This window comes from Xiphophorus maculatus, chromosome 18 (assembly GCF_002775205.1).
Source record: "Xiphophorus maculatus strain JP 163 A chromosome 18, X_maculatus-5.0-male, whole genome shotgun sequence".
Lineage (NCBI taxonomy): Eukaryota > Metazoa > Chordata > Actinopteri > Cyprinodontiformes > Poeciliidae > Xiphophorus > Xiphophorus maculatus.
Genome location: NC_036460.1, coordinates 6,934,185 through 6,949,158, shown reverse-complemented (window position 1 = coordinate 6,949,158; position 14,974 = coordinate 6,934,185). Strand labels below are relative to the sequence as shown.

The window sequence follows — 14,974 nt, the reverse complement described above, 5'->3', positions numbered from 1 at the left end:
AAGTATTTGTATATTTCTCCTATTTGTTATTCCCTTATGGTCCCTAACTTACACAAACTGTACGAAAAAGTTCAAATTGTGAAATTTTCTTTTCAGTGGAAAGGTATGTGGTCATTGTGGTTAAAGTATAACAAAATGTGAAGAAGTTCTTCTTCAACCCAATGCTTCAAAACATAAAATGCGTCTTTTTTTTGGTCTTATTTTTTAATGCATTGCGACAACATCAACTGTTACTTCAGCGGAAGCGCTCTGACATTTCCTCTCATTGACATTTTTCTGGCTCTCAAGAAGCACTCAGCATTTTGCAGTACGTCCCCGGACAGAGTTAGAGGCATGGAAGGTTGAGTAATACTCTTGTCTCTCACACAAGATGCGTCCATAAATAAGTAAAATGAAGAATTCAGAGATGAGCTGCAAGATCGTGGGGGCCTCGGCACACCTAAAAATATCGGTGATAATCTATTATTCATGCTTGGTATTCATTCCCCCACCCACTGACAGATCTGAGCAGTTATGACGAGGTGGCAGCGGTGGTGGAGGGGGCTTCAGACAGGCCTAGCCTCAGCATCTTTCCTTTGTGATATGCTTGCCTTGCTCACGTGATCATCTTTCTATTGATCCGCCGGCCACTTCCTCATGCTAGCAGACGTGTTGGACTTCTATTTCTGATGCTTCCGTCCGCAAAAAGCTGCAGAGGTGCCACTGAATAAAGCTTCTGCCACTGCATGAAATGTCTTGATTCCCCACCATGACACATAATACAACAGGCTGCTGAGGCCCAGCAGTCGATGCTGACCAGAATAGTAAACAGGGACTTTGTCTATGGAACAGTTTGGACAGAGATTGATGGTTGGTTTCTAATAGCGGGGCTGAAGTCATCCGCTCCATTTGCTAGCTGGCACTTTTCTAATTTTATTTAGAGCTATTCTTTTTAGCATTAAGCTATTAATGTCGGAAATAAAACCGTCGTAGTCTGTCCGAACGCCTTTTAGTAGCATTGTTTGCAGAAAAGAAATTAGTCCAAAGTGTTTTCCATTTGCACTCTGAGAGAGTAACATACTCGAGGAGAGGAAGGGATCCACGGTGACATGCTAACATTTGCATCAGGATTCACCCTGTAATCAAGTCATTTGTGTGGATAATGATATTTTTGTTGCGTGCATGATAATGGGGGTGTTGATTAGGCTTAGTCTAAAGTTCTATATTTACCTCTGGCAAGCTGTTTTTATGGTGTCTGCACTACAATTATAGAGAAATGTGCTCTTCCTTCTTCATTGTATTCTTATAAAAGGGATTAAACTGCAAATTTCTTAACAATATGTTTTTATGTGACATTTTCTACTGTTCATGCTGATAAAACCGCCATCAATAAATTAGTTTTTTTTCTTTCGCTAAATTTATTACAATTATCTAAGTGAGACTCAGGGTTTCTGCACAAGTTTGGAATATATCGTCCCTGTCTGAGCAAGAATAGGAAGCAGAATAGAGAAAATATTTACATCTTCAAATTATGTCCTTACCCACTGTCTGAATATGGCGTCCATCATTTTTTGCCCATAAAAATCTACAGAAAATGTCAACATTAAAATTGTATATTGGAACTCTGTTTCGTGCCGTCAGACAAATACAGATTTATTTCACTCGGTTTGAGTATCGTTGTAGGCATTTTGTTGAAAAATTATCATAGGGTGAATTGTAGAAGATCTCACCACAAGAAATAGGCATTTCTTTCGAAAATGTTTGAAAAGTCTGAAGTCAAACTAACTTTTTGGAAGTAATGTATAGTGTAATGTCACAGGAAATTAATATATTAAATGAGAAGGGGGAAAATGTTGGGGAAAATGTTTTTGTGGGGAAAAGAAAAATCTCATATTTCCACCCACTGATGCCTAACTGCAAAGTTAAAAACATCAAGACGCTGCTCTTAATTTTATAAGGATCATAAAAGATGCAACTTTTATGAAAAAAATTTTCTTTACATATTTGTTAAAACTTTCACTACACCCTGACTATATAATATGAAACAGAAAAATAATTCACTCCTCTGTTTCCCTCCTGTACAGAAATACGCAGCTCAGTCAGAGGAAGTTCTTAACATTGTCAATCATTCTCGTGTATGCACTGCTCATGCCTTCCCCTTGTTCTTTTCTACAGTACAGCTTGGTCACTACAACAAAACTTGTTGTGAATGTGCAGGATAATTTGCAAGGCCATATATGATGCCGTATAAGCAGTTTTCCTGTAATGGTATGTTGTTTCTCTGACATTAGTACAGCTGCATGGTGTAGAAGAGCATGATTGACAGCGCTAGGACCCTCCTCATTGCTCTGATTGGTGGTTTCTGACCGAGTGATGTATTTCTACAGAAGACAATAGGACCACAGGGAGGAGGCAAAAGGAGCTTGATTTTTTTTCACAGATTATTTGTCTCATGTTATACTGTCGCAACATACTGGTGGTAACAAATATGTAACACATATTTTTTATATCCTGCCAGCTGGAAATTTCTCCAGTAAAATCCCAATGTTCACTTTGTTCCTTCTTCATTTTGGTGTGAATATTTAAATCATTTCTCTCGACAGCGAGGAATTATTTTCCCATGGGCTTCACACAACCTGGGACGAGATAGTTCCACTTTTACAGCTTCATCTCGAGAAAACATGGATGGCTGGCTTTTCAAACAAATCCCTTCAATAAACTCACACCTGGAATGACTAATCAGGCACCCAGGATTTGACTGGGTTTTCTTTATTGGTTATTATATGTAAATGAGTTCAGAAAGTTCTTTAGGTGTGAGCCTAATCATTTATAGCAGTGTCCTCCTCCTTGTTTACGCTGCACTAGTGGACATCCAAGGACCTCTCAAGGAGACTTGGCCTAATTAACATAAAACTGGGTTCCTAGGGACCAGGCTACTGTGGGGTGAATGATCTTGCCTCTGGTAAGGACATGTTGAGGGCAGCTACTAACATGCTGGTGTTAATTGTTTCCAGTGCGTGGCAGTGTTTAAGGCCCAAACGTATTAAAAATAGCCATGGTCTAATGAAGAAGTGACAGTACAGCATTTATTAGAGGGACCAGCTTTTTTTTTGCAAACGACGACAGAAACTACGGTCAACCATGACTTGGACCTTGATAATGATGGAGACAAGAGCTGACGGGAGGGGAGATGTGAGACAGCAAGGTCTCATCTCATCACTTTAGTAAGATTAGGAGGTGAGTTTGGATGACTTCCCACGATCGATTGGTGGGGACTGATGATCAGATCTAATTTACGAAGCTTCTAGAGACTTGTTAGACTGAGAATCTGTCGAGGTCTCGATAATCAGCCACGCGAGTCCCGCAATCTGCAGTCCTATTTTTATTTATTTTTTTACAACGGCATTCTGCAGTGGGAATGATAAATCCTTTTTTTAATTAGAACAGGGGCAAAGTAAAACTTTCTTATCACATTATCTCTCCATTCTCAATGAAAGAAAACAGTTTTAAAGGTGTAGAGAGCCACCTTTGTGTAAGAGCGCTTCCTGGATTTAGAGTTAATTTAACTGAGGTCCTGTTTGGATAGGAATGTTATTGTTGAAAACACCTGAAAGCAGCGCTGTACTTACAGAGTACAAAAAGCTTAACTTCTGGTTTAGGGTTAAATTAATCTGTACTGTAAACTTTCACTATATTGCCTGTAAAGAATCTACTGAGATCATGTTTGTTGAGCTTCTTTCTGGTTAAAATGAATCAAATAAAAGTTGGGGCCTTATGCTTTGGCTTATTCCCTTCATTTTCTGTTGTACGTAAGAACCTGCAGCACATTATTTTTGTTTTATAGTTCTTTAAAAAATCAGTTATGGCATATCACTTGTTACAGATTTACAGAACTGAGCTCCCTGCAAACCATCACTATTAAAGGTTTAACCAGATTTGCTGCCTTTTCAGCCTTAAAAAATTCTTCTTGCATCCTCTGTGCAATTAAAACTCAGCAGTATAGATACTGGTTATATTATGTGCTCTGACTGCCGGCTGTAATCTTTTATGACATCATAATAAAGGACAATTGTCGCATTTGTTAAACTTTTTTAATTGCTGCTTGTGAAGTCACTGGAAATGATCTTGGTGCAGAGTGCACTATGTGTGCATACGACTATTAGGTTTTTACTTTTTTTTTTAATTTAATGTACAGTAGTTATTGGTCTCATTGTAAATATCTTCCAACAGTGAATAATTAATCTTTTGCACAAATCTGACTTTTTGTAAATCTGTATTTATTTCACTGGAATCAGTATCAGTGTGGTATAGAATGTTTGTGCTTACTATAGAAAATATCTCCTTTTTATTTCTTTTCTGTTCCTTTTTTCAAAGCAAAATATGAGACATAAAACCATGTAATTCAGAAAACTATATTTCTGAGCGACAAGATACACAATTTTATTGCTAATGGTAGCAAAAGTATTGGTGGGCATCGCTAACTAAAAAGTTAGTTGTGCTAACTCTAAAGTAATAATTGTAAACATGAATTCAGCAAACTCAGCTAAAGCGCTAAACAAGTATGGTATTTTGCTGGAAGACACAGAAACAGAGGAGAAAATCTTGTTTGTATTTTCCTCAGTATACCTGGTCTAATAGTGTTTATGTTTCTGTTTTCTCCTGCACAGCCATGCTTGTGTCATTCGTGGGCAGGTGGTCACTTCAGATGGAACCCCGCTGGTTGGAGTTAACGTCAGCTTCATCAACAATCCGGCGTTTGGCTACACAATTACCAGGCAGGATGGAAGGTAAAAGTTGGCCGTTTTTATCTCAACATGGACTCAAACATCCGCACAAGAAACAACAGATGCAATGTATTGATATTGCACTGAAGTGATATTCGTGTGAAAAATGTGATTTAGCTGAACTGCAGTGACTAAAAGCACAATCGCCACCACAAGCTCTGCCGCTATTGATCTGCTTTGTACTTTTGCCGGGTCCAATTTTGGAATTCTCGGCTCAATTCCCAGAGAAATCAAACAAAGCCCGTCTGGTGCGCTCACAAGTTCTGATACGGTTGGAGCAGAGAGGTGGCAGCGTAACTCATGCCAGCTCAGAACGCAGTGCAGATGGATATTATTTGATGATGGAGGAATCAAACAATGAAGTAATACTTGTTTAGTTGCTTAGTACTTTATTTCTTAATGTTTGTTTTTAATAATTATTGAGTAATTTTAAAGGTTTTGTTTTCATGTGAAGATGGTCACTGTTTTAATATTTATTTATTTTATGTTTCTTTGATAACTGAAGTGAAGATACAAACCTGCAGTGCCAATCAGAAGATCAAGAATGGGGTGCAAAAGTCACACTTTTTGTTTTTATTAACAAAATTCTACATACTGGCTTAAATTTAAACACAGGAACCATGTAGCAAACTATACCTCTACCAAACACTTTTGGTAGCCATAATCAAGCTTCTGGCATAATTCTAGCTGTTTATTAATTTTTCTGTATAGAATAGTTGGGGTTTGTTTATATGCAGTTTATTACTGTAGACAGTGTGCATATTTCGTATAGGTTTTAAATTAGACCATATCAGTAACTTAATCTTGGTCTGCTGTGTGGAGTCATCGCTTTGTTGGAACCGTTAATTGTGACCAAGTTTGTAGGTCACAATCAATAACGATATCTATCGCAATAGACACATGATCAATATCAATAGAATATATGTTTGAGAGAATGTTGATAATTTCATTGAACTCCAATCCAGAACCGAGTTGTGCCCATAACTTAACTGAAATCAAAGTTATTTTAAGTTTTAGAACTGTTGTTTTGGTAAAATGATGTTTCAAATAAATCATTAAAAACTCAACATCTAGCTTGATATTGATTCATTCCAGGGACTCTAAAAGCATTTTTGTTAAAAGATGGATAGTTTTTTAGAAAGACCAAAACCTTTAGACCGGCTTGAATTTGTTCCATGGAAAAAAGGAAAAACGTTGACATACAAAAAACTTATAATTTTCTGTCATTTTAAACTTTGCTCTTTTCAGGCACACAGTTTAGGATCAGATTGCACAAGCTCCCTCAATCCCCTTTTATATCTCTGTTTTACTAGGGCCTTGTAGCAAACGAAGCCGATCTATCACAGCACAGCATGAATCTCTGTTCGCTCTCCAACTCCCACTTCTTCCTGATACTTTTATCAGCCTCATACTCTAAAGGTTTAGATGTGCCAGACGTTTGATCTTAATCATTCTTTTTTTCCATCACTCTATTACTCCCTTTTATACAGAAATTTCTCATCTTTACCTCGTCGTCTTCCACTTCTTTACTTATTTTGTCTGACTTGCAGTTGCTCACATTTCCCCCTCTCTAATCCTCCTCTACCCTTAAGCCTTTTTTTCTGGCCACCTTCCTTGAGTACAGGTCTATGTCCTTTCCACTGACATGCCTCTTCTCATCTTTATCTTTCTCCCACATTTATGCGTGTCCCATTTTCTCCATGCATCACTCAGCTTTTCCTGTGAAAAGCTTTATACTCCTTTCCCCCTACCAGCATATGTGTAAACACTACTCCATCTCCCTGGTTCCCCCCCTGTAAACATGTCCAGTCTCCTGCAACTACCCCTGCAATCACTGTAAACAGGCTCAGTGCAGCGTGAAATCAGAAACGCACCTGTTCACCCACTTAGAAATGAGAAAGCTGTCTCAACTCATTTCTGTGATGTGTTCTTTATTTTCAAAGGGTTTACATTTTAAAATTACCCATTACCTGTGCTATCTTGAAAAGTTGTTTTGGTCCAAACAAGAGATTTGTGCAGCTTTTTTTTTTAAACTATGTGGGCTTTTTTTTTCTTTTTTATATGAGCAGAGCATCAAGGCAGTCCCGATTTTATAATGTGTAAAATGCTATCAAGAATTATGTGATGAGTCACAACACAATCAAAATGAAACAAATCTGTATGTTGTTATGTATGCAGTTTAAGATGGAATTTAAGATGCGGGCAATTTTCCGATTGCCCACATCGGAAAATTTAGTCCATTTGATATTAATTTTCCTATTATTACCGATATCTGATGTTTACCGATATTATATGTATATTCACTAACTTTTTGACAGCTTAGAAAAACCTGAACATATCACTGCCTTTGCCACTGCTTCTTCTTCATTTAATCCAACCATAATCCTGTGTTGCATCATTATCACTGTCACATGACAACAAATACCACATGACTACATGACATAAACATCGCTTGTTAATATCAGCCACGTATTATTGATCAAACATGTACTTATAAGTTTAAAAAAGACCAACGTCGGCTGAAATCAATGTTAGTCCTGATGTATTGTCGTCCAATCGGAGCACACCACCACTTTGAAAAGCCCTGTTTTAAATCAAAATCACATTAATGTGTTGGAATGTCCTAGTCAAAGTCCAGTTGAAAAATTTTTCAAGACTTGGAAATGTTGATCACAGAGGCTCTCTGAGCTAATTGGCAAAGGTGAGGCTGGTAGAGAAAAATCTAAAACAATGTATTTTGAATACAAATCTATAAATGATTTTTACTTTTTAATCATTTTGAAAACTTCATAATATTTTCCTCCTATTTCACAACCACATACTACTTGCATTGGTTTATTACTTGAAATTCCAATAAATTGTATTAAGGTTTGTTGTTGTAACATGATAAAATGTGAGAAAAAAACAGGACAAGTGAATCATTTAATAAGGATTTGCAAGCCAAAGCTAGCAGGTTCCTAGGCAACTTTCTCCATTTTGTAACATGGTGTTAAACTTGATTGATAACATCTACTAAATCCAGTAATTGATTGGCTCCCATGCCCACGGGTGTTTGTCCACAAGTGTTGAGTGTGTGCTTAGCCTGCCTAGTGTCATGCAAACTGACAGGCTGCCACTGCCAGACCGCTCATGGGTCACGGCAATATGTTGGCACCATTACAACAGCTCTGCAGCCTCCGGACCACTTTGCCGCTCTCACCCAGCCAAGGTTGAACCGCAAAGTGTAGAACAAGCTACTTTTTTTTTTTTTCTTTATCCCTGCAAACATTCAAATGCTTACCCTCAGGGGAAGCTTGACATAGCATATTCTTTTTATAGAACCTTAAACCAACAGGGAGGCTGCCTATTTCAGAGGCTTCTATTTGGACCTACTTCTTTACCTGTAATTTAGCAAAGGTGCCTCCTGTGTGAGGATGCGGGAGGATATGGCCCCGTCCCAGGGGCCCGGTAGGTGACCAGGTGCTAATTGGTTCTTAGCGAGTAGTGACAGGAGCTGCGGAAGTCCAGCGCAGGTGCTGCCATGTTGTTGTCACGATGCAGCCTGTTTACTGAAGCTAAGGTCAGAGTGGAGGCACAGGGCCTTTTAATGCAACAGCAGATGGGATTGCATTGCAGGGCTTTTAGACTGATGTTAGCATGGACAGGCTTCGTCTGAGGGATCAATAAAGCAGTGGCGGCTGCCTTCATCCGGCACTGCAAAGCTCTCTCTGTGCACATAGAAATGAGATTAGAGCACAGCGTTCACACACATACAGATGAAACTGTTAAATCTGCTGTTTTTCTTCCCTAAAATAATATATTCATGCAGTTATAGTGAAAAAATGTGATCTTAGGATTGTGATCAATATAAGTCCTATTGAATATTCAGCATGTGTGTGCCTGAGAGACTGTTTAATAATGCCTAATGCTGAAAATAATCCTTTCTTAATAGCCTTCATTTATAAACCCATTCTTTATGACTGCCTCATTGTAACCGCGGCGATATGAAAGACAAAATGTGAATCAGTTCATCCTCTCTGTTTTTCCAGCTTCGACTTGGTGACCAACGGGGGCATAGCCATAGCTTTGCACTTTGAGCGCGCTCCATTCATCACTCAGGAGCACACTCTGTGGTTGCCATGGGGACGGTTCTTTGTCATGGACACCATTGTCATGCGGCACGAGGAAAATGACATCCCGAGCTGCGACCTCAGCAGCTTCTCCCGGCCCATCCCTGTGGTGTCCCCGGCGCCGCTCACAGCCTTCGCCGGCTCCTGCTCAGAAAGGGGGACAGTGGTGCCCGAAATCCAGGTGATGCTCCATCTCCCGCCCTGCTCACTTCCCTGCAGGAGGAAACCTAAGTGGGTCTCTCCTTCAAATAACTTTTGCCTAACAGCTTGGAGAGGATCGTAACATTATTCATAAACTAAAGTGGAAAAGGAACCATGGCTCGTGGCTGTACTGTCATTTTTATTTCCCTTGTAAAAATGGCCAAATTAGGAAGTGTTCATTAGCAGACTGGCGAAGTCTGGAAAAGGAAGGAATTTGACTGAAGTACAGAGAAGATGTTAAAGTTCGGATTAGCATAAAAAAAGAAAAAAAAAAATTTCCCCTTCCTTCCCATTTTTTTACTTCCTTTGTTCTGTCCTACCTTCCTGCCTTCTTTCCTCCTATTCCTACTATTTTGTTTAGTTTTTCATCCTACATTTGTTTCATCCTTTGATCCTTTGTTCCATTTTTTTTCATCCTCCCCAACTTCCTACCATCCTTCTTTACATTCAACCATCTGTTTTGTTTATTCTTCCTTCTTTTCTTTCTTCATTCCTTCCTTTCATTCATTTATCCATCTATCCATTGTAATATAACCTTGACTGAGTTCTTCTGCTGTTAAAATAATACATCAAAATGAATATAAAATTGATGATTGTCAACTTTAACATGCAATTATTACAAACAAATGTATTTCTAAACCGTTTTCTCTGGAGTATACGTCCAAATTTTTTTCATAGTTTGGATATATGTTCTTTTTTCCCTCATCATGACACTTTTTTTTGACTGAAGTGACTTGTAAATATGGTAGTTTCCACAGCATGACTTTCTGTTTCTACTTGAACTATCCAGTAAAATTTGACTGGTAGAAACAGGTTGGAAAGGGGCAGCATTGTGCTTCTGTCAAATCCATATATCCATAGAAATTTTGTCTTCACTCTAACATGTTTTCTGACATTTCATTAAAATAACTTTAAACCGTAGAAGTAACCCTTGAGTCAATTAGCTTACAGCTCCAACCAGCCCATGCCTTGTTGCGGTGCAGATGCCACTTGCAGGTTAGTGCACTCAGATAAAGATCACAGTCGGAGGACACACACACATTCTTTTATGTGCCATGACAGAGAATGGGTAGATTAAGCTGCCTTTTAAAGCAGCGCCGTGCAAAGTCAGTCCTCAGGGACTGGTGTCCTGTATGCTTTGATGTTAACCCCTTTCACTCACACCTGAATCAAATGACTAGCTTTGACCTGAAAAATGTGTGGACTCCTGACTAAAACGTCCACATTTTATGATCATTTACAGAGAAACAAGTCATCAAATTTGAAGTTATTGCTTTAACACATGCATGCACCACTTTGCTACAGGATTTGCTTTTAAATTTTCCACCCACACATTTGTTTGTCGTTCGCCCACATCTACATGTTTTGTGTGTGCAATCGCACACTTGTATGTGTGTGCGCCTCATTTTGTTTGATCCTGTTTGTCTGCAGGCATATCTCTGCCCTTTACTTGGCATGATTGATGGCATATCTGTAAATTTAGTATGCAATTTAGTCTATTCATAGCAGCCCAGTTTTTAGAATTGTTTATATTCTGATAGTGCCACACAAGGACATCATCCCATTTACACTTGCAAAAGTGAATTTTGATCAGTCAACCACAAATAGCTGCAATCTGTGAGCATTTAAAAATAAATACATCAGAAGTGACATGTCCTCTGACCAATGTCGCTTTGAGCAGCTGTTTTGATTGCTGCTCTACATGTCGTTTTGGGCTGTGGAGACGGGCGACAAGAGGCGATTTAATTTTAGTCCAGAGGACCAGGCCAACCAAACCATTGCTGTCAGTCCTTGAACTTAAGTCTGTACACTGTGTAGTGTATGAAAGTGCTCATTTACAGCTTCTATCATCCAGCAGTTGATAAAGGTCTCATCTTGGAGTAAATTTCCTAAGGCAGCACTGTTATCTCTCACCAAGCTAAATTTATAACTAAATGTTATTGTACTGAATAGACTCGGAGCCCAAGGGCTTCCTTGTTATGCTGTTTTCATATGCATTGTTGGGGGGACTGCCGTTCTAATGAAGCACTTGCAGTTATTAAATCCCCTCTTAGAAATGCTCATTGGAGTACTTTAAAAGAAATCCTTCATCAGATACCATTTTATCCATGAGCATAATTGTCCACCGGTTAGTGTTTCCTAACTTCCCTCGAGTGCCTATGTATGGTTTAAGCCATGTAATTAAAAGCACAAGACAAAAGACTTTCCCCTGACCAACTGAGTAACATTAATTATCTGTTTTGTCTGTCTGTCACTGTTTCGGTTTGGTACTGGAATTACAAATACATGAATCACACTTGTTAATAAGGTGTAGAGATGCACAAATCAAGGTTTTCATGGTGGATACCAAATTCCCCTTTTGAGTAATTGATTTTTTTTTTCTCTTTAAATGTGAAACATTAAAACAAAGCGCAGCAGATGTTTTGATAAAGGCAGTAGAAATCTAGCTATAAATGAGGGAATTGTATACCGGTAAATATGATTTTTTCAGGATTTGTCCATCTGATCACCAATCACAGCTGATCACTGGAATATTATGACCTTTGACCAATTCGTTGGTGAATCTCTAGTTAGTGGGCTGTTTTAGGACAGATTATCTGCTGCAAGGTAGGAGATGTAATCATGTAATCATGAGATGAACCCAGCCGTGGCTGACTGAGGCAGAACCGGTTAAAGCCAATCTCGGGTAGGAGTGGTTTAAAAGAGAAGGGACACTGGTTCTTGAGGACTTCCTTTTTACTTCACAGTCATAAATTACTTCTTAATGTACTTATTTAGTCACTTTACAAACAGAAATGAAAAATGTGACTGGGCATGGGCTGGTTTCTGTTCTCAGGTTTTAAAACTTTATGGTTTTGAAAGTAGTAACATTTTCTGCCATACCATTTCTAAAACTTTGTCATTTTATAAGAGAAAATGTACCAGATGAACAAAGTTTAACACAACGCTTCCCCTCCCCAGCTATTTTCTGCCAGTCCACTAACCGAAAACAAAACTCCTTTTTGGGCTGCATATATGTTTCTGATTGCAAGAAATATCAACATCTGTGGATTTATAAAAATGCTCTTACCTAAGGAAGAGCATATGCATATTAATGATCACACTAATCACAAATATAGCATTTAATATGTTATCTGAGCAGCAGGTGTTGCAGTAAGATAGAAATACTGTGAGACGGTAGAGATTTTTTTCAAGGTGGACAAACTGAGAAAAACTCATCCTTGTCAATGCCTAACCTTGGCTTTTGATAAAAAATACAATACAAATACTCCTGCTATGTAGCACAAACATGTACTTAATCTTAATTTGTCACCCACCTATAGAAGATTTTTTTTTCGTTTCCTTTCTTTTAATAACTTGAGTTTTTTTTTTGCCCACAGTCTCTACAGGAGGAAGTGCGTATACCAGGGACAGAGATGAAGCTCAGCTATCTAAGCAGCAGAACTCCAGGTTATAAGTCAATTCTGAGGGTGACCCTCACGCACTCCACCATTCCTTTCAACTTGATGAAGGTTCACCTCATGGTGGCTGTGGAAGGCAGGCTATTCAGAAAGTGGTTTCCTGCAGCTCCCAACCTCTCCTATGACTTTGTGTGGGACAAGACGGACGTCTACAGCCAGAAGGTGTATGGCCTCTCTGAGACCTTTGGTGAGTGATGAAATATATTTTTCATATGGTGTGGGTTTTTTTAAAATCCAAAGCACATGTTACTCAGCCCTAGTTTCTCATCTTTGCGCTTTTTTTTTGTAGTTTCAGTGGGTTTTGAGTATGAATCATGCCCAGACCTTATTCTGTGGGAGAAGAGGACTGCTGTACTACAAGGCTACGAAACAACCGCCTCCAAACTTGGAGGGTGGACAGTAGACAAGCATCATGCTCTAAATATCCAGAGTGGTGAGTCAACTAAATATTCCTTTGAAAGCTCTGGTTCTCAATGGCTTGTTTCTTATTATATCGGTTAAAAAAATAATTTTACCAATTTCACTCAAACAGCATGTGATGCTGAGGTTGACGAATTTATTCCAGTATTTATCCCATTGCTAAGAATGGATTATGTTTGGTTATTATTTTAAGCAACTCACTGCCTGTGAGAGTACAAGAAGACACCCCAAAGTCGTGTAAATGAAGTATTTTCAGTCTTTGATATTTTTTGTTAAATGGTGACTGGAAAATCTGAAGGCCACCCATAATTTTGACAAATTACAGTTCACGCATCACTTGGTGGAAGTGTGCAGACATTTTCAACTTTACGCACTGAGTACAGGAAACTAAATTAATCAAACCAACAACAAAAAAAACCTCTTTTGAGTATCATTTCTGAGCAGAACTTAATGCATCTCATTGAAGTATATGTTAGTCAGAAAATTTGCTCTCATAAAGAATCCCATTTTACTTTTGCTTTTTGATTTGATTTTAAAATCAATTTGATTTTAAAATAAGGAAAGAAATTAACTTTTTCAGAAAACAAGATGGATACATTTCCTTCTGTGGAATGTTGAAATGTAAGGAAAAATAAAAAAAAAGTGCATAGTTTCTAAAACATTATCATTGGTATTTTTAGTGGAATTGTGTCCTGGAATATCAATTTAGTACATAAAAAACTGGTCAAGCCGACATTTGTTTTGGAATTTATATGTAAAACATTATTTGATTCTTTATCATTTTAAGCCAGAGTTATTAACATTAACACAACTTTATACCATGCATTTTCATTTGTTTTTCTCTGTGCTGTATGTATTGTAGACTTATTAAACGCGCCACAGAAGGCTGAGTCCGACCCAATCTGACCATCAGGCTAATAATTTTGGCACAACCTGGCCTTAGTTTTGGCCAGGTTGGCCCCATGCCATAAACCCACTTCACATTTTGCTCATGCAAAATTGACCAAATCTGCCACATGTGCTTGATCTAATGGTTGTGATACGTAAACCAACCAGCATTTCTGTTATGTGACATTTTTTTTCCGTGCAGCTATGTCATTCAGCTTTAGTTAGATCTGACTTTTTATATCTGCCATAAATCTTCAGGAGGAAGTGGGTCAATTTCCTTATTGCCGACAAATTACTCCTCAAAGGCAGCGCTAGGAATACGTTTTGGCAGCACCTGTCACTAGCAAGGCTTCACAGTCTGTTTTGCGTCTGGAGAGTCTCATCTAAGGAGATGAGGCATACTTGAAAATTGCTCAGAAAGGTGGCACTTTGATCTATAAGGCACCAAGCCTGGACATGGTGTCCAGAGGATGGATAGAAGTGCCTCCCGGCTTTTTAAACCAGCACTGCCAGTTTCTCCACCCTCACATCCCCTTCCCCTCCCCTGTTTGGCACCTCAGCGTCTCATCCATGCCCAGCATTTTTAGAATCATCCCTAATTTAATTGCTGTCAGACTGCTGCTCAGAGCAGCAGCAGTCCCAAAGATTAAATCACGTCCCAGGAAAGAGATGCTTGGCTGATCGTTTCTGATAGCCCACATGTTGTTCTGCTCTGAGAAGTCAGGTCACCGAGTACCATCAGAAGCAGAAAAACCGCCGCAGACATCCAGATGCTGAATTTCAAATATGATTACATTGACTGACCAGCAGGAACATCTTTACATTTACATATTTGGGGATTTTCCAATAATGAATTGGCACCAGTGATGTGAAAAATATCAACTCTGTCCATGTGTGTGTGTTTCTGAATTCTTGACTCTGAAGCCCCTGAATTTGGAGTTAGAGAAATGAGAACAATGCAGGTGTGTTGATATTTTAGTCTGTGTGATTAAGATTGTGTTTGTGAGGTGTATTTTTCTTGCTCCAAGAGATTTCACTCGAGCCACAGCTCTTGGTTTCCATTTTGGCGTGAAATTGTGCCTGTGTTTTCATCCACTGAGATGACCTCTTATTGCAAACACAGGCCCGCCTT

General features: G+C 38.7%; 1 protein-coding gene across 10 annotated transcripts in view; it reads left to right on the top strand.

The window, feature by feature from the left end:
• tenm4 (teneurin transmembrane protein 4) overlaps positions 1-14,974 on the top strand; it is a 216,871-nt gene that overhangs the window by 154,147 nt on the left and 47,750 nt on the right. For all 10 annotated transcript variants that reach the window (XM_023351438.1, XM_023351436.1, XM_023351435.1 and 7 more), the window contains 4 exons: positions 4,647-4,766; positions 8,792-9,053; positions 12,454-12,721; positions 12,824-12,967. In XM_023351438.1, the coding sequence (XP_023207206.1) occupies positions 4,647-4,766; positions 8,792-9,053; positions 12,454-12,721; positions 12,824-12,967 (794 nt within the window). The remainder of the gene's footprint in view (positions 1-4,646; positions 4,767-8,791; positions 9,054-12,453; positions 12,722-12,823; positions 12,968-14,974) is intronic.